The sequence below is a fragment of the Montipora capricornis genome, chromosome 5 (genome assembly GCF_036669925.1).
Source record: "Montipora capricornis isolate CH-2021 chromosome 5, ASM3666992v2, whole genome shotgun sequence".
NCBI classification, from domain to species: Eukaryota; Metazoa; Cnidaria; class Anthozoa; order Scleractinia; family Acroporidae; genus Montipora; species Montipora capricornis.
Window position 1 is genome coordinate 22,650,954 of NC_090887.1, and position 25,550 is coordinate 22,676,503.

Below are 25,550 nucleotides of genomic sequence, written 5' to 3' on the forward strand. Positions count from 1 at the left end.
TACCCTACCAAACTGGGGATTTTCCAAAATGGACAAATTTGTAACATTAGACAGTGAAAAAGGAATGCATTCATTTTGTTTTCTCAGAAATTGTAATGGTTATTAATTGGTAACAGGACTTCGTGTCGTCCAATTTGGTCTGTAATCATGCTCGTGATTAAACAAATCAAACTCCCGTTACGCGGGCGTCCGATTTTGTTAATCACTCGTGTGATTACAGACCAAATTGAACTCAACTCAGTCCAATTACCGTTATAAATTAATTAATTAAAAAAGAAACATTTTCCATTTCCGTTACCTGATGATTGGAAATCAGAAAAAATTCTCCTACAGCCAAGCTAAATTGTAAAAATAAGCATTGGTGTTTTGCAGGTCTTTTTTGTCATTCGACTCAATGGCCGGAAAACGCCAGAAACTAGCGATCCAGATCCTTTGATGAACTGTGATGTAATGGATGGCCGAGATGCATTTTTGACTCTCTCCCGTGAGAAGCATTACGAATTTTCATCACTTCGAAGGGCCATGTTCTCTACAATGGCAATGTTGGTGGAGCTCCATAACCAGGGTCAAGATCGGTTTGTCTACAACTGCAACATTTGTAGGATGCCTGTGGAAACGAGATATCACTGCAATGAATGCGAGGTACAGAAAGGAAAACTGGCGAGGTTGATTGTTATGCTTTGTTTGGCTTGGGATTAGCAATTTAAAGTGCCCCTGTGATAAAAAAAATCACTTCCTTTTTTCCTGTGTGTGTGCTTAATATCTGACTGGCAAATTTTGAGCTTTGATTTTTACCCAAAGGTCGTTCATTTTGAGTATAAGTTTTGGATTTCACGGTCCGCCATTACACACGTTTAAAACTGAACGATTGGACCTCAGAGGGTTGGATCCAGGGAAAAGTGACGTCAGACTGACTAACTTAAAATCTCAGTTGGTTAATGTAGCTTATAATATATGCAAAACGCGAATTTAAAAGTCTGAAAGCCCAAAACTCCTTGCTGCATATTATCCACACACACATTGCATTCTTAAACTAGTGAGCCTTGGACGTCAAGATCGTAAACTTGGCGGACCATTAAATAGGAAAATGCCAGTTAAAATAAACAAGTGTCCTTTTTATATCCAGGCTTAAAACTTTGGTCGCTTAGTGTTTAGTTAATATAGTTTTGAAATCCAAAGAAAAATAATTGATTATTTGTTCACAGGGGCACTTTAAGGTGCATAAGTTGGGTATGGTGTTGCTGGTGATTGCGTCTTGGTTTTTGTCTCCAGACGTTTACCTCATCATTGTCTTCTGGGATTTTCTACAAACAGAGCAAGCCCAGTCTTTCGTTGCAGAAGTTCTGCAAATATGGCTTTAGACACTCGAAAGTCTTGTGCTACCCCAGTTTAAATAACATTCCATGAACACCTGGTACAAAATGAACTCGAACTAAACCTTGATTACAACTTTGTGATGTGACGGAACATGTTTCTTTGTTTTTTACAGGACTATGACTTGTGTGTACGTTGTTATAATGATAAGGGTCACGAACACAAGATGGAGAGGTTGGGTCTAGACTTGGATTTAGATCAACAGCAAGAACAGGATGGTAAAAAGGAACGACCACAGCTCACTGCACAAGAGGAGAGGCGGTTAAAAATCCAGCGTTGTATACAGAGTTTGGTACATGCTACACACTGCCGTGAAATTAACTGTCCACTTACAAGCTGTACAAAGATGAAGCGAGTCGTGGAGCACACGAAAATCTGTAAACGAAAAACTGGAGGTGGCTGCAGAATTTGTCAAGAACTCATTCATTTGTGCTGTTATCATGCAAAGCACTGTTTGGAATGGGAATGTACGGTACCATTCTGCCGACACATTAAACTCAAACTCCGACAGCAACAAACTCAACAAAGGTTTGCACAGACCCAGACACTGCGTCGTCGCATGGCTACCATGGCGCGTCAGAGCATGCAGCCCCCACCACAGAGCATCCCACCTAACATGGGTGGCCCAAGCGGAATGGCACAACCTCATCCAACGTTGCAACCTCAGCCACAACTTCCTCCCTACCAACAGCCGGTCATGCCTCAGAAGCCTGTGATAAGCGGTCCACCCCCACGTGCAGTGGAAGAAGCTCAGAAAATTGCTCAGGCTGCAACAATCCAAGCTGTGCGAAGTGTTGTACCAATGGGAATGCAGGCACGCACTGTACAACATCCACAGCAAGGCTTTCAACAACAGCAACCACCCAATATGGCAACCACGTCTGGACCCATGGCGCCACCTATGATGAGACAACAAAATCCAGGGCTTCAATCGCAAAATATTGAACAAAGCTTGCCTCAGGCTATCCCTCCTCAAGCTATGGGACCCCAGAACATGCCAAGTTCCATCCAGCAAACCATGCCTCCACCGATGCAGCACACGACCGGAGCACCAGGTAATACTGGCATCCCTCCTGCGGCATTAGAATGGTACCAGAAACAGCAACAAATGAACCGCTCAAATGCTATGATGGCTGGAGCACAACAACAGTTCCCTCAAATGCAGTCTGGACAACAAGGTGCCTCTACTGTTGGGTCGCAACAGAGTCGACCAAATTTGCCAGTTCCTCTGCAGCAATTGTTGCAAACGCTTAAATCACCAAGCAGCCCCCAACAGAAGGCCAAAGTGCTTCAAATTCTGAAACAACATCCTCAGCTAATGGCAGCGTTTGTTCAGCATCGGCACATTGCCCAACAACAACAGCAGCAACAACAGCAGCAGCAGCAGCAACAGCAACAACAAGGCTTGCCACCAGGTATGCAACAAGGAATGCAACAGGGTATGCAACAAAGTATTCAACAAGGAATGCAACAAGGAATGCAACAACCTATGCAGCAACCTATGCAACCCAACATGCCACAGAATATGCAGCACATGCAGTCACCGTTGCAGCAGCAACCAATGCAACAGAATTTGCCTCAAGGGTTGCAGCCTATGCAACAAGGCATGCAGAATCCCATGCAACCAGGAATGCATCCAGGTTTGCAGCCTAACATGCAAACTATGCAGCACGCTATGCAAAATATGCAGAATCCTATGCAGCAGATGCCCATTGTTTCTCAAGCTAGTGTCAGTCAACAGCAACAGTGGCTAAGAATTATTCAACAGCAGCAACAGCAGCAGAATATGTTCCAACAACCCCAGGTTCCTCCTCTTATGAGGAGAGGCCAGGTTCAAAATCAAATGACCAACTCTCAAGCTGGGATGATGCATCCACACAATGGACAAACGCAGGCGGCCCTGCCGCAGCATTTTCAGACCAAACAACCATCGTTCCCGTCACATTTGATGTCACCACAATCAGCCAACCCCATGTCACCTCAACAAGGTATACATCCGTCACACTCGCCACGACCAGTCATGTCTCCACAGCCCCACCCAACAGGGGCATCCCCGCGGCAACAGCCCACGATGTCTCCGCGTCCGCAACAAACATCCCTCACTTCCCCTCGCCCTACCCCCTCGCCGCACCAAGCGGCCACACCTCAAATGGACAATCAGCTCATGGATAAACCGCTGTTTAGCACCAGAATGAATCTAACCCCAATCCAGACCCCCACCGACCCAGACCTGTCAATTGGTCAGGAAGACTCACCGCTTACGCCCCAAGATCAGTTGACCAAATATGTTGAAAATTTATAATAAAAAAGAAATCCCAACAAAAAAAAATAATTTTAAAGTAAGGAAAGAGAGAAGATCAAATGTACTTTATGAAGCAAACTTTATATGTAGTTTTATCGGCGCGATAATCAAGATGACGAAATTTTCTAGCATTCGTACCATTATTATATAATTAATTTGTATAGCTGTTTAGCTGATTAATATCAGCTGATGAAGGAATTTATCCTTGGACCAAAGTCAGAGGAAAGACTCGTGGAATTTTAGTTTTAGAGTTTTTTTTCGAACGTGTTCAGTCAAAGGCACTGTACAAAGCGCACATTCTTAAAATGCATATATATTTGTCCAAACGTGCTTGTGTACCAATAAATGTGTGCACTTTTCAATATGTTTGTGTGCTTATTAGCCTTCTTAGCATTTGTAAATAAAATTAAAACCCTTATTTCGAAACAATCGCGACTCGTATTAATTGCCTAACTAAAATAAAACTGCTTGCTTTTAATGCCCCAGCTTTATTCTAGCATTGTTATAAAACGTTAAAATCATTCTGCTAACAGAAATGTTGAACAAGGCTAGCTTCATCGAATTGCCTCGGACAAAGATATTTATGCATTAACTCTATCATGAAGATCAGTGCACAAAGAGCCGGACACGAAAACCCCTAAAAACAAGCAGGTGGAAAATCGGATAATTCGTATTAATGGTCGCAAAATACAAACTGCGATCACGTGGCACTCCTAGCACCACCCAGGCCTTATGCTTAAAAGGATTATCAGAAATTACACTCGTCCTCGGCTGGCCTCCCACGCAGAAGTTCATGGGTCTTCGTCACTCGTTCCTGCCCCACGAAAGTGTGCTGAAACGAAAACGCACTTCGTGGTTCCAATCAGAGGCCGTTTTCTAGTTTGGATAGACTCGTGTTTAGCATGGCATTCTTTCGCGGCATGTGATTGATTGTGTAGAAAACAATTAGTGGTGATTGGTTTATTTAAATAGAGTGCAAACGGCCGGTGAACGGAAGTTGATTTTTGTTTCAGCAGACGTTCGTAGGGGAGGAACGCGCGATGAATCCCAAAGAACGTCTGCGTGGGAGGCTATACGTCAGTGTTCTTACGACATCTTGAGGAAGCTGTGGGGAAAGGTGTAAATGTTATGGATTTGAACCCAAGACCCTCCGTGATCTAGTCGGATGCTCTAACCACTGAGCTGCTGGAGACTATGATGAACCACTGTGAAATGTGCGTCTTTGACTACCACAAACCAAGTCAAAAGACGCACAAGTCAAAGACCCACATTTCACCCTTGCTAACCTCTCAGTAGTAAGAGCATCCGACTAGATCATAGACTTTCGAAAGTCCTTCGTCTCATGTAGATTCGTCGCTCGCAAATCCACTTCGCGTACGAAAGATCACGATTCGCTCGCCAAAACATTTTCTCCAGGGATTATCGTGAGGTCGACTTGTGGCAAGTCTAACTAGATCACAGAGGGTCTTGGGTTCAAATCCCATCTGAAACTTGGATTTTTCCGAGTTTCTAATGGATGCAATAGGTATTCTCACACTTGCTAATGGTGCCACTTGATATCTCCGTTTTTTTCCTGTTTTGCCCGACGAAGGGCATCCAGCGGAAAAATTTTAATTAATTCCAAACACATTTACATACAGGGGTAAACGTTTGTATTATGACTTATGGTCGGAATGTAAAGCAATTTCTAGCACAGGCAGCCCAGTAGTATTATGTGAGTAGTTTCAAGCTATGGAATATTCGGTGATCTACGGTTGAAATCCAATAAATAGACCATTTTACGTTTACGGCGACCACTATGAAATCCATTGTTTCAATTAGCTATTATGGGATTCAAAGGGGGCAAATGCATACTACTTCAGTTTGCGCCCTTAGAATCCTATATAGATAGCTATTTGAAACAGTGGATTTCAAAATGGCCGCCGTATCCTTAAAATGGTCTAAAATATACCTTTTGTTGTTTATTAACTGCAGAGGGATCCCCCCGCATTCAAGCAAAAAAACATTGTCATTTGAGCGAACAGGCATACAATAACACGAACGGAGTGCGATGGAACGTTCAGTAACGTATTTGGCATATAGAGCCCATCATGAATAGGTTTGTGCAGGTTTAATCAGTTATTAGCGTTTTCGAACTTTCATTAGCGTCTTTGTGCAATCAGTTAATTTTATTTTTTTGTATCCTCTGACGTACTACAGAGTTTTTGCACTCACGTGATCAGTGACCTTGTTTTTCCACCGAAAAAAAGGAAAACATTTGCAAGATAATCGAGTTCAATTCCCGGAGGATTAGTTGGATACACCAACATTGCCGCCGTTCCGCCGTCCACTGTCAAGAAGAAATGGGAACCCTTTCTGCCTTATATTTAACAATTAGACCCTTCGCCCTCAAGGGCTACGGGTCAATAGCCCATTAGGCGAAGCCGAGTGGGCTATTGACCCACGGCCCTTGGGGGCGAAGGGTCTAATTGTTTTTGTATCACCCAACTAGTCGGACAGAGAAGGCAATGATAAAGTTAGCAAATGCAAGTTAAAAAAATATTTATTTGGGAATAAAATTAAACGAAAGAAAGCGTCACGCTTTTCATTACTCAAGGACAGGAAGGACTAATAGTCCTCTAGTAGCATAGCCAATTAAAAGGCAAGATTTGCATTAGTTCAATAGTTGGGTGATACTCGGAGCCTTTGGACATGAGTCTCCAAAAAATGAAAAAAAAAAATTAATGAAATATAAATACCTTCTCTACGTTTTTGAAAACCTGTTTCTGTTTTGTTTTGTTTGCTTTGAATGTGCCTTTTTTGTTGTTGTAGCTGAATTTTAAAAAAAATCTTTGCAATATCAGCGATTTTTTTTTCTCTGAATTTCACCAGAATTTTTCGGTTTCTATAAGAGACAATTATTTAAATTGTCCAGATAAGTAAAGAGAATCATTTCTTTCTTTCGTCTTAAGATTTTTCTGAAATGAGGAGTGGTTCAGAGGGGTAGTCTATGGTCTATGAAGGGGTCCATGGACCGGGTCCACAGGGATGGTCCATTTATTTTCTTACCTTCGACAGCTTCAGAGATTGGTCCATTTAATTTCTTACCTTCGACAGCTTCAGAGATTGGTCCATTTAATTTCTTACCTTCGACAGCTTCAGAGATTGGTCCATTTAATTTCTTACCTTCGACAGCTAAAAAAAGATCACCTGATTGACGACTATGTCTTTCAAAAGGTACTACGCAGTTCCACGCATGGGGTTCTTTATGGTCTACCAAAAGTTCACAAAAGTGGTGTTTCCCTTTCTCTAGCTTTCCAAATCGTTCACGGTGGTAATTCGACCTTTATCAACACGTTTGATAAAACCAAATTTTCCTGTTTCACTCTCCCACCGATGCAGCACCTGAGTTTCTTTAGAAACTACAAATTTGTTTGGTGTTCCCTTTCGTCCAATTGTTTCTTCAAATTCTTCCACGAACACCTACGTGCGCATACAAAACGTGAGAGATTTCGCTCAAACTAAACCGATAGCGAAAGAAATGCTCCTTTTCTCTCAAACGAGCACTGTGACCCCCGATTTGTTTTTCAGGTATTTGCTAAGAACAGTCTAATAAAGAACATATTTGAAGAAGAAAAAAAGTTTGATAGTAGAACATGAATTTTTTTGGAAAACAGTTCCGTACTGGGTGTATTTTACCCAAGGCCACGGAACTGTCCCTAAAAGTGCACTATTCCCACAACCAGGGAATCAAAGACGGCGTAAATGAAGCAATACTGCTTATGTAAATGAAAGACGCTTTTTTTTCAATTTGAAGTAACCAAGACTTAATTCTGTATGAAGGTGATTCGAATTTTGAACGCGTAAAACTACCCCCATTTTAAGAGCCTGCTGACGTGTAAACAAGCACGGTGACCCCATTTTTTTATTGCAATTTTTTAATGTTCATATCATGAATGTTAATTAGGCCAAGTTTCTAACAAAGTTTGATAGTAGAACAATTTCAAGGGAATTACCTTAAGTCTTGCAGAATGGGCTAAACAATACACCCACAACGGCGAGTTCCTTTGATGTCAGTTCGATTCGCTATTCACTATCGAGCGATTTTGAAGAAACATGGGTGATGCAAAACAGCAATCAGCCTACTATCTGGCTCCGGTATGTGGACGATACCTTTACTCTTTTCAAGAACAAAAATGATGCTTTGAGTTTTTTACATTACCTGAATGGGAGACACAACAACATTAAAGTTGAGAAGCCAATCAAAACAGAGTCTAAACATCTATGAGATGCAAAAACAAACTTCCGAACATGTGAACCTGAATTATCGCAAATCATAATGCTGACAAACACAAAAGCGAAGGAAATGATTCATAAATATGAAGTTTTTTACTATCTGAATGATTTTAGGTTAGATTAAAGCGATATATTGTTGAAACGTCTTCGTGTGAAGGAGTAATATAAACAATCTTTCGCACTAGTAAGTCGTAGCAATAAATTGGCTTCCCAAATAATCTTTATATATTTTACACTAGAATTACAAGCCAATCTTTTTCTGGCGTTAAAACTATGGCTACCTATTAATCATTTTCTAGAAAGAACACGACTAACAATTCCTGTCATCTTTATGAAAACTGCTCGCGTATCAAATTTCAACCCACGTTTGCAAATTAGTTAAGCTCGAGTACACAACACGACGAATTGACAAAGGCCGAAAAATCTCACAAAAACCTTTTCCAGCGAAACATTTTATTGAAAAAACCCAGAAATATTTGCTGTTAGAGGCAAAAAGACCCTTCCTTATTCATTGCTTTCGTGAAAACAAGAAACACACTCCTTCTCGAAAAAACATTCGCAACTAAATAAAATTTTAACCGGAGTTCAGGATCCAACCCTTTTCTGAAGAACCTTTTCTTTGAATAATGAAGCACAAAATAGACAACAAGCTTTCTTTCAAATAATTCTTGACTGTCACATTTCCAATTATTTTTATTTTTACCTGAAGACTGTGCAGAGTTGAGTAGAAAATAAATTTAAATAGCCAGACATAATTTAACACCGATGATTCAAAGTCCTTTGACTTGATTTGCGTTAATTGTTAATTTCAGTTTACAGCGTCCCCAATTAGTGCTCCAGCGATAGAGCGACTAGACACTTTCCTTTCCTTCAATACTTTATGTTAAACCCAAATCCAACCAGAAAAAGTTACCAGAGAATTTGCCATTTGGTTTTTGTCTTGTACAGAACATCACAGTTGGTAAAATATTAGAAACAAATCCGACCAAGTCCATTATTCGTCGCTTTTAAGATTCCTGATATTCATTTTTCACCGCTTGTGTTGTTTATCGAATTGACGTTCCTTTTTCGAGCTCATAAGGGTATATTTTGTTTAAAGAGCCAATGAAACACCATTCGCGTTGCATCAGCTTCGCCGCCATTGCTTGTACTGTGTCCACCGGATAAAATCTACCTGAATCTACGCATTTCCACTACGCCCTGAAACCTATCAAAGATACGCGCAGACGAATCTAGGCACAAAGACAATACTTAGTAGGCGAGTGACAGAAAAGACCCTATTTCGCAACTTTTCTGATTACCGACAGAGGGAAAAAACGGAGAAATTCTACTCGTTTTTCCACTGGATTGCCATATGGCAACCCATTAATAAACCTTGTCCGCACTTTGGCTTATCTCTGCATCACGGATATACTTAAGAGTTAAGAGGCAACTGGAGAGAAGAGGTGATTCTGGAACGGACGAAAAATAGACTTACTGTTACCGGCGTCAAACAGCAAGGAGACTCTTCGTGTTGTATAAGTGACGTAGATACTCGAGGTCGCATGGCCGCGTGGCGCTAGGAAGTTTTGTGTGATGTTACAGTAGCCTTACAGTGCACAATTATAATGTTTCGTTTGGCTAGTGCAGGAGGATCACCCGATAAGGCTACTCTAGACGAAGAAAGAAAGAAAAACAAGAAAAACGTATGGTTTATTGTAAAGGTTTTCGCTGCTTATGTGGCAGTTCTACGATTAGGTAAGCTTTATTCAGGGCATGACAAATAGATGAAAACTTAGGCGATAATTCGATAATTAGCAACTATTCACCGAAGTTGAGGTGGCTGGTGGTGGATATTTATCCACCACTAGCCACCGACACTGAGGCGAATAATTGTTTTAGTATTTTCTTAAAGAGTGAGATAAAAAAGCACAAAAAGATGATTTTAACTTATTTATTCCTTCAAAGATTACAACATTTTCGGGTGCAAATTCCTCGCGAATTGCCGGGAGGTGAATATCAAGGATGTAGCCAATCGGCCCAAGCGTTCAATGCTATCCACTGTTTTAGGATATACTAAGGGCCTGTTTATATTGGCACAGGCGCCCCAGCTCAGTGTGAGCATGGCCGACAAAAATATAAGGATTTGTATGGGAATCCCGATAAAAAGCTTAAGAAGATAATATGAAAAAATTCTCAATTAAAAAGCCTAACCTTATTGCCAACGTGGGTAACTTCCTTCCTGTGTGGTTATTTTCCAGATCCGACGCGATTTGAGCCATTTCTCAATTTCGTGGTTGTCAAGGGTATAATAAAATCCCAAGGCTGGAAACTAAATTCTCAGGTGCCACCAATTTGAGTCAAATATTCCTAGATAAAATGTTCCCACGGTCACAATTCCACATCACAATCAATTGACAAAGATTGAACTTTCATCTCAAGCCACCATCAACGCAATAGCAGTCCGGCAAGTGACCTCAGGCAGTAATATTGCAGGAAAACAGCTTTCGAAACACACGCTTCCACACCACATAGGCCACGGCTTTGACCCTTGATAACAAACTGAGCCTTACTGGGGTGGTAGACCGTAGTTTTGTCAACCACAAATTTCTTTATTCCCCTGGGTCCAGACATGACATTGACTCAGTCGTCCAATCATAGTCACGCCTCCTTCCTGTTGACAAACTTCACAAACACATTCTGGAAGCAGGAAAGTGTTCAAAAATGCGAGAAGGAAAGCCGTAGTGAACAAACTTTTGAGCATTCGTGCCGCTTTTACAAGTTAATAGGACTTGTACGTAATAGGCTCACTCTGATCGTAACTGTTTTTTTATCAAGCCTTCAAGGAATTAACATTACTTATGCAAATAAAATTTGCTCCCGTATTTTGTCAACCACAATTAATTTTTTTTATTCCCCGGGGTCTACTGACACAACTGTTTTCTCTCAGATGCTAATAATTAAATTTCACTGGCTTCAGCAACAAAATATTTGAAGCACAATATCCTATGAGAACAGAGTTTATTTGCATGTTTAAGTGCCCCTGTGACCAAAAAATCAATTCATATTTTTATTTGGATTTCAAAACTATGTTAACAAAACACTAAGTTGATTTCAAAAAGACACCTCTTTATTTTAGCTGTAATTTTCCTATTTAATGGTCCGCCATTACTAACATTATGTTCTTGAGAGAGCTGGATCGAGGAGAAAATGACGTCAAAGGCTCACTAGTTTAAGAATGCAATATGTGTGTACGCCACAGAATTAATATGCAGCACGGGGGTTTTGGGCTTTCAGACTTTTAAACTCATGCTTTGCATATATAATAAGCTGCGTTCACAAGTTGAAATTTTAAGCTAGTGAGCCTCTGACGTCACTATTTCCTGGATCCAACTGTCTGAGGTCCAATCGGTCAGTTTTGAATGTGAGTAATGGCGGACCGTGAAATCCAAAACTTCACTCAAAGTAAACGGCCTTTGGATAAAAATCAAAGCTCAAAATTTTGCCAGTCAGGTGTTAAGCAAACACACTTTCAAAATCTGAAGGAAAAAAGGAAGTGGTTTTTTTGATCACAGGGGCACTTTAATTCCTTAAAAGCTTGAGTCAATGCCGTCATGTCTGGACCCAGGGGAATAAAGAAATTTGCGGTTGACAAAACTATGGTGTGCCACCCCGGTAAGGCTCAGTTTGTTATCAAGGGTCAAAGCCGTGGCCTATGTGGTGTGGAAGCGTGCGTTTCGAAAGCTGTTTTCCTGCAATATTACCGCCTGAGGTCGCTCGCCGGACTGCTATTGCGTTGATGGTGGGTTGAGATGAAAGTTCAATCTTTGTCAATTGATTGTGATGTGGAATTGTGACCGTGGGAACATTTTATCTAGGAATATTTGACTCAAATTGGTGGCACCTGAGAATTTAGTTTCCAGCCTTGGGATTCTATTATACCGTTGAAAACCACGAAATTGACAAATGGCTCAAATTGCGTCGGATCTGGAAAATAACCACACAGGAAGTAAGTTAGCCACGTTGGCAATAAGGTTAGGCTTTTTAATTGAGAATTTTTTCATATAATTATCTTCTTTAAGCTTTTTATCGGGATTCCCATACAAATCCTTATATTTTTGTTGGCCATGTTCACACTGAGCTTGGGGCGCCTGTGATATGGGCCACCAGCCCGGTTGGGCAGGCTGGCCCGGTTTGCCGAGACCTCAGCTAATGACTATTTTCTTTGGTAAAATGTCAGTTCGTTTATATGAGAAGGCGGGTAGGTCCGCTTGTCAAGATCCCAGTCTGAGCCACCAAGATCTCAGCAAGCCGGGCTGAAAAATTCTCATATAAACGTAAAGGTCCAGCCTGGTTTACAGGGATGAAAAATTGTTAAATTTGCATGATCAAAGGATTATTTTTGCATCTTTTGTTTTAAAATGCCATTCTGTACTTGCTAGAGCTAAAATAAACCTTCATTTTGAACCAAAACAAGAAACTTCACCAGTTATCCCTTGCTCTCCTCACATAAACAGGCCCTAATACTCGATGTTTATTTTGTCAATAATTGTCAATTGACAAGTTGAATTTGTTGATAATCACAAGATTATCAGTCAGCTACGAAATTAATGGCAGTGTTCAAACACTTTCACAGTAAATCCATATTGAAATAAAGTTAAGTAAACAAACTGGGCAAGCTGGTTTGTTACTGTGTGTAGCATCAAACATTAACCGTGATGGAAAGTGATTTAAAGTGTTTCGTTCATCTTCTATGAAAAATGTCGTTTTTGATGTTTTGGCACTTGTCGATTAAAAGCGATCAAAATGGAACTTCAACATCAAAAATCGATCCAATTCGATAATCACAAGAAATCGTACAATCAACTTTTATCGATTTCCGATATTTGTCGATTGACAATGATCGAATTCAATTGACAACCATCGATTTTTATCAACTATCAAAGTTATCGATTTGTCACGACCTGCTCTATTCTTAAGAAGGGACTGTTCTTTCGCATATATATAATTATATCATGTGCTTCCATAATGTAACAACTTGTTTTCTTTTGTGGTACAAGGTGAAGATCTGATATGTATTTTATAATATATCTGCTAAGTCTTAATTAGTACTGCAAGAGTCACTCAAAATTTCAAATTTGCACCCCCCTTGATTATATACATAGAAGGGTCGATTTCGAGTATTTGCAACCAGGGGTTTGCAGTTTTTCTTCAAATAGCCTCTGCCTCAAAATGAGTAACCCCTTCTTGCATTACTATTGACGCATTTCTCAAGCACATTGTTGTTGAAAGAGCAAATGATGATCTCTGTTAAAAAAACGTTGTGGTCACCGCTAAAAGGCAACATTGGTCATCAATCGGTGTCTCTGCTGCTGTTGTTATTGCATAGGCAAACCCTCATCATTTTCGTAAAAAAGTGGCAAAATTGCCGTCTATTTTCGTTAAAAGCGTTCATCAAATCATTGCAAAACCGATCATTTTCCAGCAAAATTTGGCCAAAAATTTCTGTGAAATTGGCTGTTTTTCCATGGGTTTGTCTCTGAAAACCCCGCAATTTTTTTTTTTTTTTGCCGACCTATCAGAAGCCCTGTCTCATATCCAATGCATGCTCTTGGAATTATTATTGTTGATATTATTATTTATCAGATTTGAAACCAAGAGCTTGAAGGGTTGTGAAGCTTGGAAGGTTCATGAATGGTATACATTAAATAAATATAAATTATTATTTTTCTTTGGTTTTCAGTGCCATATGCCTACAAAGCTCTCAATGGATGAACTTTTCCGTCTCCTCCCTCAGGCAAATGCATCAATAATATTTGCTTCAAAACATTTTTTAGTTGTTCATGGATTGTCACTGATTTCCAGTCATGAAATTGCCTTGTCTTTGGTGTTGGATGCTGTTGTGTGGAACTTGTTACCATCTCCAAACCTAATGTAGATGTGAGACATTGTTTTCAGTGCAACCATTTTTTCTTAAACATAAATTAATTAATTTTTTTTTCATAGCTCACATAATCATTGTTGTAAACATCGTTTATTTGTATGTTTATCCAGAAGGACGTTAAGTGCTCATGTGAAAAAATGGTGCTTGACTTCAGGAGTGAATGGTTGTAACCCTTTTACTTTACAAGAAATGATGCTAATTTTGATGGTGAAAAATCTAATAAATTGGCAAAAGGCCTTTTGTTCAGCCTTTCCCAGATCACCCTAATTTCTGATTCAATTAGCTACTCATTCAAACATGCTACATTTAAAAAATAAGCAATGGATGAACTTTCAGACGAATGTCCTGATAAAAACACATTAAACAGAGCTTAAAAAGCATTGTCAACATTTGGAGAAAAAAAGACAGACTGTGTCGTAGAACCCGAACTGAAAGTTTCTGTCGCATTAGCGATGACTTTTGGTCTGTTATTTGCTCGCTCTATCACTAAATGTTTGGAAACATGAAGAACACATGATTTTAAAACTGATGGGCTTGATTATCAAAAAGCTTTTTGTGAATGTTGAGATTTAGGTTGGCCCAATAATGGCGTCTCCACTGACGTCTCAATTATAAATATTGCAAATATTTTAATATAATATGCAAGAAAATTACAACAAACAATACTCCTCTTAACCCACACACCTTTTTTCAGTCCCAAAATTCGTCAGATTTTTATGTCTACAAAGTTTAAAAAGAATCATTAAACCCTTTCTTGCCCTAGGGGGGGCCCATTGACAAGTAAAATCGTCTGACATTAGACAGAGTAAAATCTAAAAGTGTCACTCTTGGGCAGAAAATGGTTAAGCAGAAATAGATCTTCTGGGGTACTTTTTTTAATTATATAAACTTTAAAAACACTTTCTCATCATGAGGCTTAAAAATACAGTTAAACCAATTTCTACAAACATGACAGAGACAAAATCAGCTAGTGATAAATACAATATGTACGCTAGACCAAGACCTAAATATGGATGTCAGCAGTCTCATGAAATTGTACTGCAGGTGCACCCCCTTTTTTATAACTTAGGCTTTTAGTCAGAGTTACCAAGGGTCAATTCTTGGTACTTCTTGTTCACCTGGCCCAAGTGTTTAAATAATTGATAGCCCTATCTGCCAGATACGTGTAAATTACTATCCAGTGGATAAGTCATAGCAAAACCAATATTGTCATATAAACATAACAACTTTCTTTAATTTTCCAGACATGTTTCAACGGTACATCCGTCATCTTCAGTGTTACATATTTTGAAATCGCCGTTGAATTTAAAATATGTAACACTGAAGATGACGGATGTACTGTCGAAACATGTCTGGAAAATTAAAGAAAGTTGTTATGTTTATACGACTATCTATATTGTTGCTGCTATCTAGACCTTTTGGAAAAACCAATTGTGCTTTCCACTAGACAGTGATTTATCTGGTGGATATCGTTATCCACCTTGTGAACAACTGGGGCCAGGTGTATGCAAGTCGTTGTTGAAGTAGTGTGTAATTTCAGTATAACTCTCATTAAAAGCTGTGATAGAAGTAAGCGAAATTAATATAACTGAGTGAAATTAAAGGTGTAAATCTAGTGTTTGTACAATAAAAACCCAATTTTGATATATTAAAATTCAGTCCTAAACAAAAGACACGATCTTTAGGCTCTGGGGAAGAAACTCATACAAATCCTTATATTTATTCCCCAGAGCCTTGTGTTGATGCCTTTTGTTTAGGACTAAATTTAGTATATTGAAATTGGTCTATTGTGTGGGTTTATTATAAATTAAATATCATCATCATCATCATCATCATCATCATACCCTGGTAAAAGTACTTTGTACTGTAAATGGGAATGTTTTAGTTATGGCTATTTGCCATTTTTTACGGATCTACTAAGTCAGCAACTTCAATTTTAGTGACAAAAGTGACACCTTAGTTTTTAGTCAAACTCTTGTTACAAAATTTCTTATGATGAGAAAAGACCATCATTTTTCATAGGTTAAAAAAAATGTTGCTGTCGCAAACTACTGGTACAATATCTATCATTTCTTCAAAAGGGTTGGGATAATTGCAAGTGAATGCATGTGAAGCTTCAGGGACAGGGCTTTAGAATGTTAACAGCAACAGGCAAGCCTCTTTAATCTGTGCACTGTCTCTACATTACCCTTATCACAATATTTAGCATTGCTTCTTAATTTTAACATTTTCCTTGACTCAGTTATGCTTTTCAGAATCAAACAGCTAATGTTTTGTCCAAAAAATGATGTCATCAGGTGCGGGAATGAAGGAATGCTACTCTGGCCTCATCATCCTTATCTCTGTAAAAGTTAGAAAATAGAATTAGGCAAATCAGTTCAAATTGAGAGTTAGCATAATATTCTTAATTAGTACCGGTATATACGGTACTAAAACAGTGGAAAGCATTGAATGGGTGCACTGATTGGATACTCAAACTCTGGAAATGCCATGGCTATTCACCTCCCAGCAATTCACACACAATTTGCGCCTGAAATTGTTGCAATCTTTGCAAGAATAAATGAGTTAAAATCATCTTTTTGTGCTATATTATCTCACTGTTTTAGTATAATATTACGCTAAAAAAACTATTCACCTCAGTGTAGGTGGCTAGTGGTGAATATTTACGACCACTAGCCACCTCCACTTCAGTGAATAGTTGCTAACTATCCTGATCACATACAACAAACTTACCCTTTGCCTTTATGTGAAGAATTTTGAAAAAATGCTCAAAACATACTAGCTGCCTTGTAGCTGAGGACTGACATGGGCAGCAGACAGACAGACAGACAAAGAAAGAGATGGATGAATGGAAAGTTGGACGGATGGATTGAATAAGCAGGATCAGATATCCTTACAGCTCCAGTGAGGCCTCAAGCATTTTGAGCACAGAAATGTATTGTAAGAAAGTAAGGAGGAAAAGAAACGTCAATCTTGATGTAAAAGCTTCAATTTCTCTGCCAATAATAATAATTTTATTATTACCCATAGTTTTCCAGATACAAAGCGCACTTGGTTATAAGATTAAAGATGCACCTTTAACTTTCAAACTTGATGGCATTTACGTCACAAACTGAAAGTCTGAAGATTGCAGTGTAAGTCAAGAAAAGTGGCAGACGGAAGTTCAACTAGAATTTAGAGAAAACCTTTAAATCCTGCTGTTATTAGTACTTTCTTGGGGGTGTTTGAAGGCCATGTTACTGCCATCTTATGTTAAAGGATCGAATAGCCTGGAACCAGGCTCCGAATTCGGGCCGTGGCGAGCGAAGCGAGCCAAGCGGGGGTCTGCGGAAGGGAAGGAGTGCAATGTGCCGACTTTTTTTTCCCCACTATAACCCCAACTGCAGAGCCAACCTTGTTCCCAGGGTCTCAGTCTTCTCTGCCTTCATTGTGGTTGTGGAACGAGGTTGCTGCGGAGCCTGGTCCCAGGCTGAGGATTGAAGAATCATCCCTGCACGAGTTTTGATGCAAGAAGATACTTAGCTATAAGATGCACCTTGGGTTTAGATCACATTTGGGGCCAACAAGCAATTTCTTTGCGATAAAATGCTGGGCCTTATAACCGAAAAATTACAGTTTGTCTTAGTCTTTATCACCACTTTCAGTGCTAACTTTGCTCACTGTGAATGGAAGAGAATATCTGGAAGTAAAACTTACTCTTTGTAAATAGCCATTTTGATTTTCTTTGCGTTGATTTTACCCCGTGTGATGCACAAGTAAATCACTGCTACAATTGACATAGTCAATAGAGCAGCTGAACCAACAACAACACCAATCCAATGTTTCTTCATTTGCTCTGTTAAACAAAGAAACGTTTAAGTATAACAAGATTTGCCAAGAGCTACATCTGTTAAGGGTTATGCCCCCTTCCCCCTGGAATTATCAACTTAAGGTTACATGTAGATATGACGGAAACCAATATTATATCATTGTCACACTTAATGTGGGAGCTGTGGTATTTCTGCCTTAAAGCCACACAGTTTGTGTACTTTACTGCATCTTCTTGTATTAGGGGCTGTGGAGTATGTTTGAAAGTGGGGGAGGGACTAGGTTTTGGCATGGGGCATGGATCACGGAAGTGTGAGGGAGGGGGGAGAGGTTTAGGAGAACACAACACTGCAGGAAGAACGTGGGGGGCTCAGCCCTTCCCTCTCTGCAGCCCTTGTGTATAGCTTTGCACTAGTTTGCTTATTTTAACAACTTTTCTTAGGTGTTGCCTTTCTTGTTAATTTGTGAAATTCCCTTTTGCTGAGATACAGGATGCCTAAATCAAGGGTTGGAAGATTAAAGCAGGAGAAAAACTTTGAACTAAATCCAATGCAGGTCTGAGTTTTTGTAAACGTTTTTACCAACATACCTTTTAATACCTTCCATGGCACCTTATTGAAATGTACTCCATCCTTATTCTTCTTCATGAAGACGGCTTTTTCAACTCTCAAGGAGTTGTTTATGTTGTCTTTTATCTTTGTGAACTCGTTTATAAACTCTCCAGATGTTCCCCATGCACCAAACATCCACATTGGGTGGTCCTTTGAAACAAATAATAATTGTAGAGCCACTATGTTAAATCTTTTTTTACACTTATTGTTGGCTAAAAAGTTGCAACCACCCAGTTATCATACAACTGTCACGGGCAGATCCAGGATTTTTCTTAGGAGGGGGTGCACCCCTAAGGAATGAAATAGTGTTGCTGACTGATGGTTTTTTTTTGGCAGAATACCAGTTGTCATAGAGAGCTGCAGGTCATCTACCCCTAGATCTGCCCCTGACTGATGAAAACTTTCTAGTTTGCCATTGTACAGGTTCTTGGAATGGTTCTTACGTGGTTCTAAGATGTTAAAACCTTGAACATCATGTGGAAAGTTCCTACCGGTACTCAGCAGTTCCAAAGTGAAAAAGATTTCTGAATACAATGTACCATGAAAAGACACAGTCGGCATATACAGGACCATAAATAAATAAAAAACTTGGCAATTAAGTTTCTGTTTTACCACTAATTGGAGTGTCAAAAGCGTATTTTGCACCACTTACAGTTGTTCAAGATTAAAAAATACTAAGACCAAACTGCTGTACAAATTTACAAAAATTATTAAATTATAATGAAACTTCATTACATTGGAAGGAACAAGACTGTATGAATACTATAAAAAGTAGGGAAAATGAGGAAGAATAAATTCTCTTCTGCAAAACAAGTAAACAATAGAATTACCTAATGTCAAAATAACTACAGTTATTATGTCGTTTTTCTGTACCTGGTTCCACAGCCAGGAATGTGACTTACCGTGATAGGCACATCCTGTGGGTCCCCTGTGTCAAGTTTTCTTTTGATGTGAATCACCTGAAGGCTTGAGTTCTCTGTAGAATTCTCTGCTATAACCTGGTAATTGTTTTTGTCATCTATCTCTAAATTCCCTGTCGTTTTTATGGTATTCAAGTCCTGACAAGATACATGTATGTTTCAAAATTAGCCTTAAAAAGCTTATAAAGAAGAGCGATAGGAAACGTGAGAAGTACACAAACAGATAATCACAAACACATGAACAGCAATAAAATTGTAAATATTAGATTATTTGAAAGAAACTGGCTTTGTTCACATCAGTGAAAACAAAAAATTGTGATATAATATTTTGCTAGTGTGAAAAGTTCAATGTCATGTTAGGAACACAAACACTATGATGTAATAAGAGCTAAAAACTTATTCTTGTTTTCATGTTGGAGGTTTAACAAGACCTCAGCAACAATATCAGTGGAAGTCACCTTATGAATTAATTTTCTATTTCTTTTTTAATTAAAATAATCTGAATTTTATTTTTGGTACATAAAAGGTTTTTTAACGTCTGGATTCCCACAAATATTGAACAGTTCAGCAAGGGACATCTCTTTAGGTAGAACACCAGCAATGAGTTCACAAAAATCACTAGGGAAAGTAAAAGTTCCCCATAAAACTATTAAAAGTCTTTCTTACACATTTTTACACAGGGACACTCAAAAGAAGTGCAAGGAGCTAAGTCTCCAAAACTTTCTTACAAAAAGAACACATATCATCTTTCAAAACAGTCCTCTTTCAAAACAGTCCTATTTCATTTAGTTTTGAATTCATGTGAAGTACATGTGTCAAATTTAAGATCTTGCAGCTTTCACATATGGTTCCATCAAGTTAGTAGACATATGGTTCCATAGCATTACCGAATGAGGAAGAAGAATAACTTGTTCCAAAGACTCTTCAGTTTGCTAGAACTCTCTCTTTTAATTCAGCTTTTTAGTGTAAATAAGTCAGAGAGCCTTTCTAAGCTAGCGTGTAGCTAGGATTTTTCAAAGTGAAAGTGACAATTTTAAGGATGAACAGTGAGTGTTGGGGGGGGGGGGGGGGGGAAGACAAGCTTAAAAATAGCTTAAGATGAAGTGAGAGAGTGAGTTCCAGGTGACATAAATTCCTCTGTTCCAGTCTCACAGATATGGTTTGACTGTCACAAAGGGCGGTCCCCCCTGGCTATGCACCTGCTAAGGACATTAGGAAATAGTAATCCCTTGTTTTTTGTCTTGCTTACATAAAAGGATAAGTATTGTAAATGCTAACATGGTAATTGTCAACTCATCAATTCCATTTACAATATAAATTATTACGATATTTAACAGAGGACCAGAAATTTTTAAATTACTGTAGCCTGGAATTTAGCAACAACTTAAGTCTCGAGGGCTTAAAATAATGATTTGCGATAATCTTGGGGAACTAAATTATCTGTTGGTGACACCGTCGATTCCAAGTCCTCCGTATAACTTGGACAAAAAGCAAAACTGAGTCAAATATTGTTGTAAAAAGCATTTTGAGAGGTATTCAAGTAGCGGCAAGCCGGTGATCTGCTTGACGATACTGCCTTAGTTTGGTACAATTCGCACAGAATTACTGATAAATACTCTTTTTAAGGCAAAGAATAGAACTGAGAGAAACGATGCAGTACATTTGCATGGGATTGACTTACGAAATTATACATCGAAGAAACTTTGTTACAAGTTATAGATAAATAACTCGATAACTACGTAAAATCAAAACTACTGAAAAAAATATCTTACCAGTGTTTTCCTTTCGTGTGAGGGTGATGCCGATATCCAGGTAAGAACAAAATCTCCTTTAGTATCTTGGATTCTTCTTGGCTTCTCAGTGTTGTTCAACGGCATGAATCCAAAGAAGATCCAACCTTTTTCGTCAACTGTAACGTTCAAATTGAATTCAATGCACTCGGCATTTTGGTCAATGTTCCATTCTACTAGAAACTTGCCTTCACTCAAGTTGACTTTGTTTGCGATGAGGTTGTTTTGCTTGTCCGCCAGTTTATCTCGGTGTGATGAGTCAGCGATTAGCACAAAGTTAAAGATGCAATAAAATGTGCTTATGATCTTGGAGATGTTGAAATTTCGTCTACCCATGGCCGCGTAGGCTCGTAAAGTTCTGTGTCACAGCTTGATGGCTCTTTTGCGAAAGCTTTGCGAAGAGATGACAAACAGCTCAACGTTGGTACCACGAAAACAAAACCCTAGAGGACGGAACTTAAATCGTTCTCAAAACCAACGTGGTCACGTCAATTTGACTGATTTTTCCTCAATATATTGGTTTTTCTTCCTTAAATGATTACCTGTAGGTATCTTTAAAATTTTGCAGAACGTGCTCTCAAATGCCGATTGCAAGTGAGTTCAAATGAATAAAATGCTCCGTTTCCTAGCACTTGTATTTGCAGCCAGACATGCAAGTTCAACAAGTGAGAAGCTTTCACATGCAAATAAGAGAGTCCTTAATTTGAATATTACTGATAACAATTACGCAACTTTTGTATGTCATGACAATATTTAAGCAGTCGCGTTGCACGATTGAAGAGTCGCAGAAACATTTTACACACAAATTTAACTTTATGATAAAAGCGTTTCAATGCACGTGGTACCAGGCACGTGGTCGAAGCTGGCGTTCGTTTTTAAAAGGCCATATGGAAAATCAGGAATCCGGTATCGGAAACCGGGAAGTCTCTTTATGATAGTCCACTGACGTAAACGCTAAGGAAATAGAAAAAAAATCACCGTAGTTTTCCATATACCCGTGAAATATGATTAGGGATGGCAAATTACTGATCGAATGTAGGAAAACCATGTGTGCTAATGATTGGGGTAAAAAGAAGGGTATAATTTTCTGTTTCTGTTAATTGTATCCGTTAACTTAATTATCTCACCGCTAGTACGTGTTCAAAGAAGGAGCAAGGAATCACAGCATGATATGAAACTTCGTCCCAGACTTTAAGGTATTTCGCATTTTTGAACAACTGTTTCGTGAAGCAAACTCGTTCCTGAATGAAGCTGAAATAATCCTGTCAATCGTGTCAATCAAGTGTAAACTCTATGCCAGTGTGATAATCGTAAGTCAAGTGAATTTCGAATGCCACTTATTTATTGTAGCTTTTTTCGCTCAAGTATATTTATAAAATATTTTGACCAGCCTCCATTCTTTGCTTTATTTTGGTTATTTTTTTTATTTTTTATTTTTGTTTTTTTGCTCCTTTAGTTAAATTCAGGCTTTCAGTTTCCGATTCCCGATTCCTGATTCTCACTTTTCTATACGCCCCACTTGTGTCCTATCTTCTGCTCCAACCTACTGAACGTCCTCGGAAAGTTTGCGAACAAGAGGCCCCGCTATCATTTCCAAATAAATATGAAGGCCCCGGGCATACCTCCTTTTCTAGAGAATTCCCCATAAAAGATACTTATGTGAAACTATTTTGACAGTTTTTAACCAATAACAACAACAATTTGTTCGAGTGTGTCATATTTTTGTCTTAGATAGATAGATAGATAGATAGATAGATAGATAACCTTTATTTTATTCACGGACATTCGTCACCTAATATAAGAACAATGTAAAGTGATAAATTGATAAAATACTAGATTAAAACTACCCTCCCCCCTCCCCTCCCTAGCAATACACCGGATCCAGGAGCGCATGACCGGATCTTAAAACTGTAATACGAAAAGCTGCTCTCCAAGAATGCCATGACTCAACCCAGTATTTACTCAACGCGTTTGAACTGGCCCAGGGACTCTGCTAGCAGTAAGTCTTACTTCTCGCGGAATCTGTTTCAAAGCACAGCGCCACTGTAGTGTGTGGCAATGGAACAATTAGCTTGTTCTCAGAGTCCCTTAGGTTATAAACAGTTTCCCGCTTTTCAAACTTAGAACATAAAGCCAACCCGTGCAGAGCCTTATGAACCATTGAAGCTCTATGTATTTGCTGGAAAGATAGATTTCTCCATCCCAGAAACTCAAGCAAGTGACCAGCATCGACGTCATAATTAGAATAAGTCAAAACACGGGCTGTACGTTCTATTTCGCAACTTCTGTACCTTATTCTGCAAAGTTATACCACAATGACCCAAAATCGTCAAAATGTGGCTCAATTAGAGCTTGATATAAAGTGCCTCATGCTTTTTATCGCCCCAATGCCTTAAGCGCAACTGTCTTTGTTAGTTCGTAAAAGAGATCAAGAGGTAAGAGATTGAATCCCCCATATTAGGGTCTCTTACCATGATAGTTTTTTGAAATCTATTTTTAGCTCTCTGTCATTCTGTCTGGCTACTTTTAGAACAACACCTGATTGGTTAGCTAGAATGATGTCATGTAAGTTTTTTATCAGAGTCGAATCGATCTTATCAAAAAAAAATGGCGGGAGAAGTAGGTATCACTTTTGTTAACGAATGGAAAGAGTCAACAAAGGAAAAAGAAAAGAACAACAAGCGGCAACCAAGGAGAAAAACCAACACCAAAACCAGGCACAGACTGACTCCACCAAAACTGCGAAGCCAATTAAGCAAAAATGGAAATAAAACTTACAAAAAGACATTTACTAGGTGTATAATATAATTTCTGAAGCTAAATTGTTGTTAAAAATAAAGAAACTAAAGGATATAAGTGCTGCCTTTGTAATTACATCCGCAAATGGTTAAACTTTCAAGTCTTCTCGGATAAGGACTAGAAATCGTAGGCCCCGTCTCACAAATTTCTTCTATGTTAATTAGCTCCCTGTGGGACGTTAAAGAACCCACACACTATTCGAGAAGTGTAGGGGATGAAGTTCCCGGTGTTGTGGCTGTCCTCTGTGAGTATATGGTTGGGTGGGTATAGCAGGTCCACATCAGCTGAATAGCTGCCAATACTTCAACCTGCTCAAACAAATGAATAACAAACAAACTGGGTTGCCTGTGGTACGTGTTACTCAAAAACAGAAGGGACTGAGTTGGGTGGTATTGAACTGCAGCGTTCCAGTCAATTTTTTCAAGTCGGGGGTCATTAAGACCATTTAAGGGGTCACCCAGAAGTCGTGCCAGCAGAGGCCCTTTGGCTCACACGTTCATACGACGAAACAGATCTTTTTCTGAGGTTAAAAAGCTGGCTACCAGCCTATTAATCATTTGTCAGAAAGAAAAAATTCCTGTCATCTTCAGAAAAAATAGGCACGCATTGCGTACGTGTGGTAGTGCAGTAGCACAGCACTTTATTCCATATTGTCAACTGAGCTGCGTTTTGTCTTCCAGGAGATTCAAGTCGTTTTTGCGTAATATGTAGCTCTAATAGTACACGGTATTGTTTTGGTATTGTGTATCATTGTACTGCCATGGTAGAAATCTTAGGTAAATAGACCCCCTGAGAAGACATGTGGTTACTAGCACAGTACTAAACCCAGAAAGATTGAAGAAAATAAAAGGGAATCGAGAAACATTGGCTTCTAGGGTGACATGTTGATCATTTTCAAGTTCCCTCACAACTTCTTTTAACCACAAGTTTAAGCGTGCACTCTGAGCATCTGACAGCTTTGTAATACAAAAGTTCACTGAAGTTAACCCTGTCCGGTGGGGTTAGTATCTTGATGGGTGACCTCAAAAAATATACCACTTTGTAACAGAAGCATAGGACCGAAAATTCTATTTTAACGCTCAAAAATGCGAACCAAGCAAGGTACAGATTTTGTTAGCTTGCTTTATGCAAAGCAAATATTGATGCAAAAGTATATAATTATTTATACACAGTTTTTAGGAAGAGCAGAAGGAAGTTTTCAGAACGGTCGATCGAGAATAAAATATTTTGCTATCAGCAACACAATTAACGACATGAAAACAACATTAATCCTGAACCGCGCATATGAAAAGTTACGATCAGCGAAAAATATTTTGCGAGATTTTCGCTACATTCAAATTTGTTATTGTACTTTTGGCGGCACAAGTAAATCGCAAAATCGAAAGTGACATCGAATTCAGCGGGGGCCGTGATCAAGTTACCGCGGCGTGTTTACTCACGAAACACTGGAACATCTGTGTCAAATGATGGCAACATACCGGTTTTTGTTTTTGTTAGTTTTCTTTTTCTTTCAAGTGTTATAAGATTTGAAAAGAAATGTGCGAATTCAACACAAAGATCACAATCGCCCAACTCTTGAGGTTGACCATTGTTTTTGCAAAGTCAAAAATTTACTCTCCAAGACGAGGTTATTTATCACCAGGTAATTCCATCATTTTGGAAATAGCAGCTACTTTATTATTCATCAGCGTCACAATTTTCTGCTGATTTTGGGGCTTATTTTATTGAAACTCAAGCACGCTTCCAACA

At 39.0% G+C, this 25,550-nt stretch overlaps 2 protein-coding genes and 1 long non-coding RNA gene across 4 annotated transcripts in view; 2 read left to right on the forward strand and 1 right to left on the reverse strand.

The window, feature by feature from the left end:
- Positions 1-4,038, forward strand: part of LOC138049945 (CREB-binding protein-like) — a 26,770-nt gene extending 22,732 nt beyond the window's left edge. For both annotated transcript variants that reach the window (XM_068896429.1, XM_068896431.1), the window contains 2 exons: positions 373-642; positions 1,490-4,038. In XM_068896429.1, the coding sequence (XP_068752530.1) occupies positions 373-642; positions 1,490-3,676 (2,457 nt within the window). In that variant the 3' untranslated portion in view covers positions 3,677-4,038. The remainder of the gene's footprint in view (positions 1-372; positions 643-1,489) is intronic.
- A 5,259-nt stretch (positions 4,039-9,297) lies between these two features.
- LOC138049952 (uncharacterized) lies at positions 9,298-14,125 on the forward strand. The gene is made up of 2 exons (XR_011132494.1): positions 9,298-9,688; positions 13,674-14,125. It is a non-coding gene; the product is annotated as an uncharacterized lncRNA (long non-coding RNA).
- A 601-nt stretch (positions 14,126-14,726) lies between these two features.
- Positions 14,727-21,782, reverse strand: LOC138049948 (uncharacterized). The gene is made up of 5 exons (XM_068896435.1): positions 20,985-21,782; positions 19,195-19,350; positions 18,271-18,442; positions 17,571-17,709; positions 14,727-16,216 (listed from the first exon to the last, which is right to left on the reverse strand). The coding sequence occupies exons 1-5, from the start codon at positions 21,336-21,338 to the stop codon at positions 16,168-16,170; spliced, it is 870 nt and encodes a 289-aa protein (XP_068752536.1). The 5' UTR covers positions 21,339-21,782; the 3' UTR covers positions 14,727-16,167.
- Between the last annotated feature and the right edge of the window lie 3,768 nt (positions 21,783-25,550).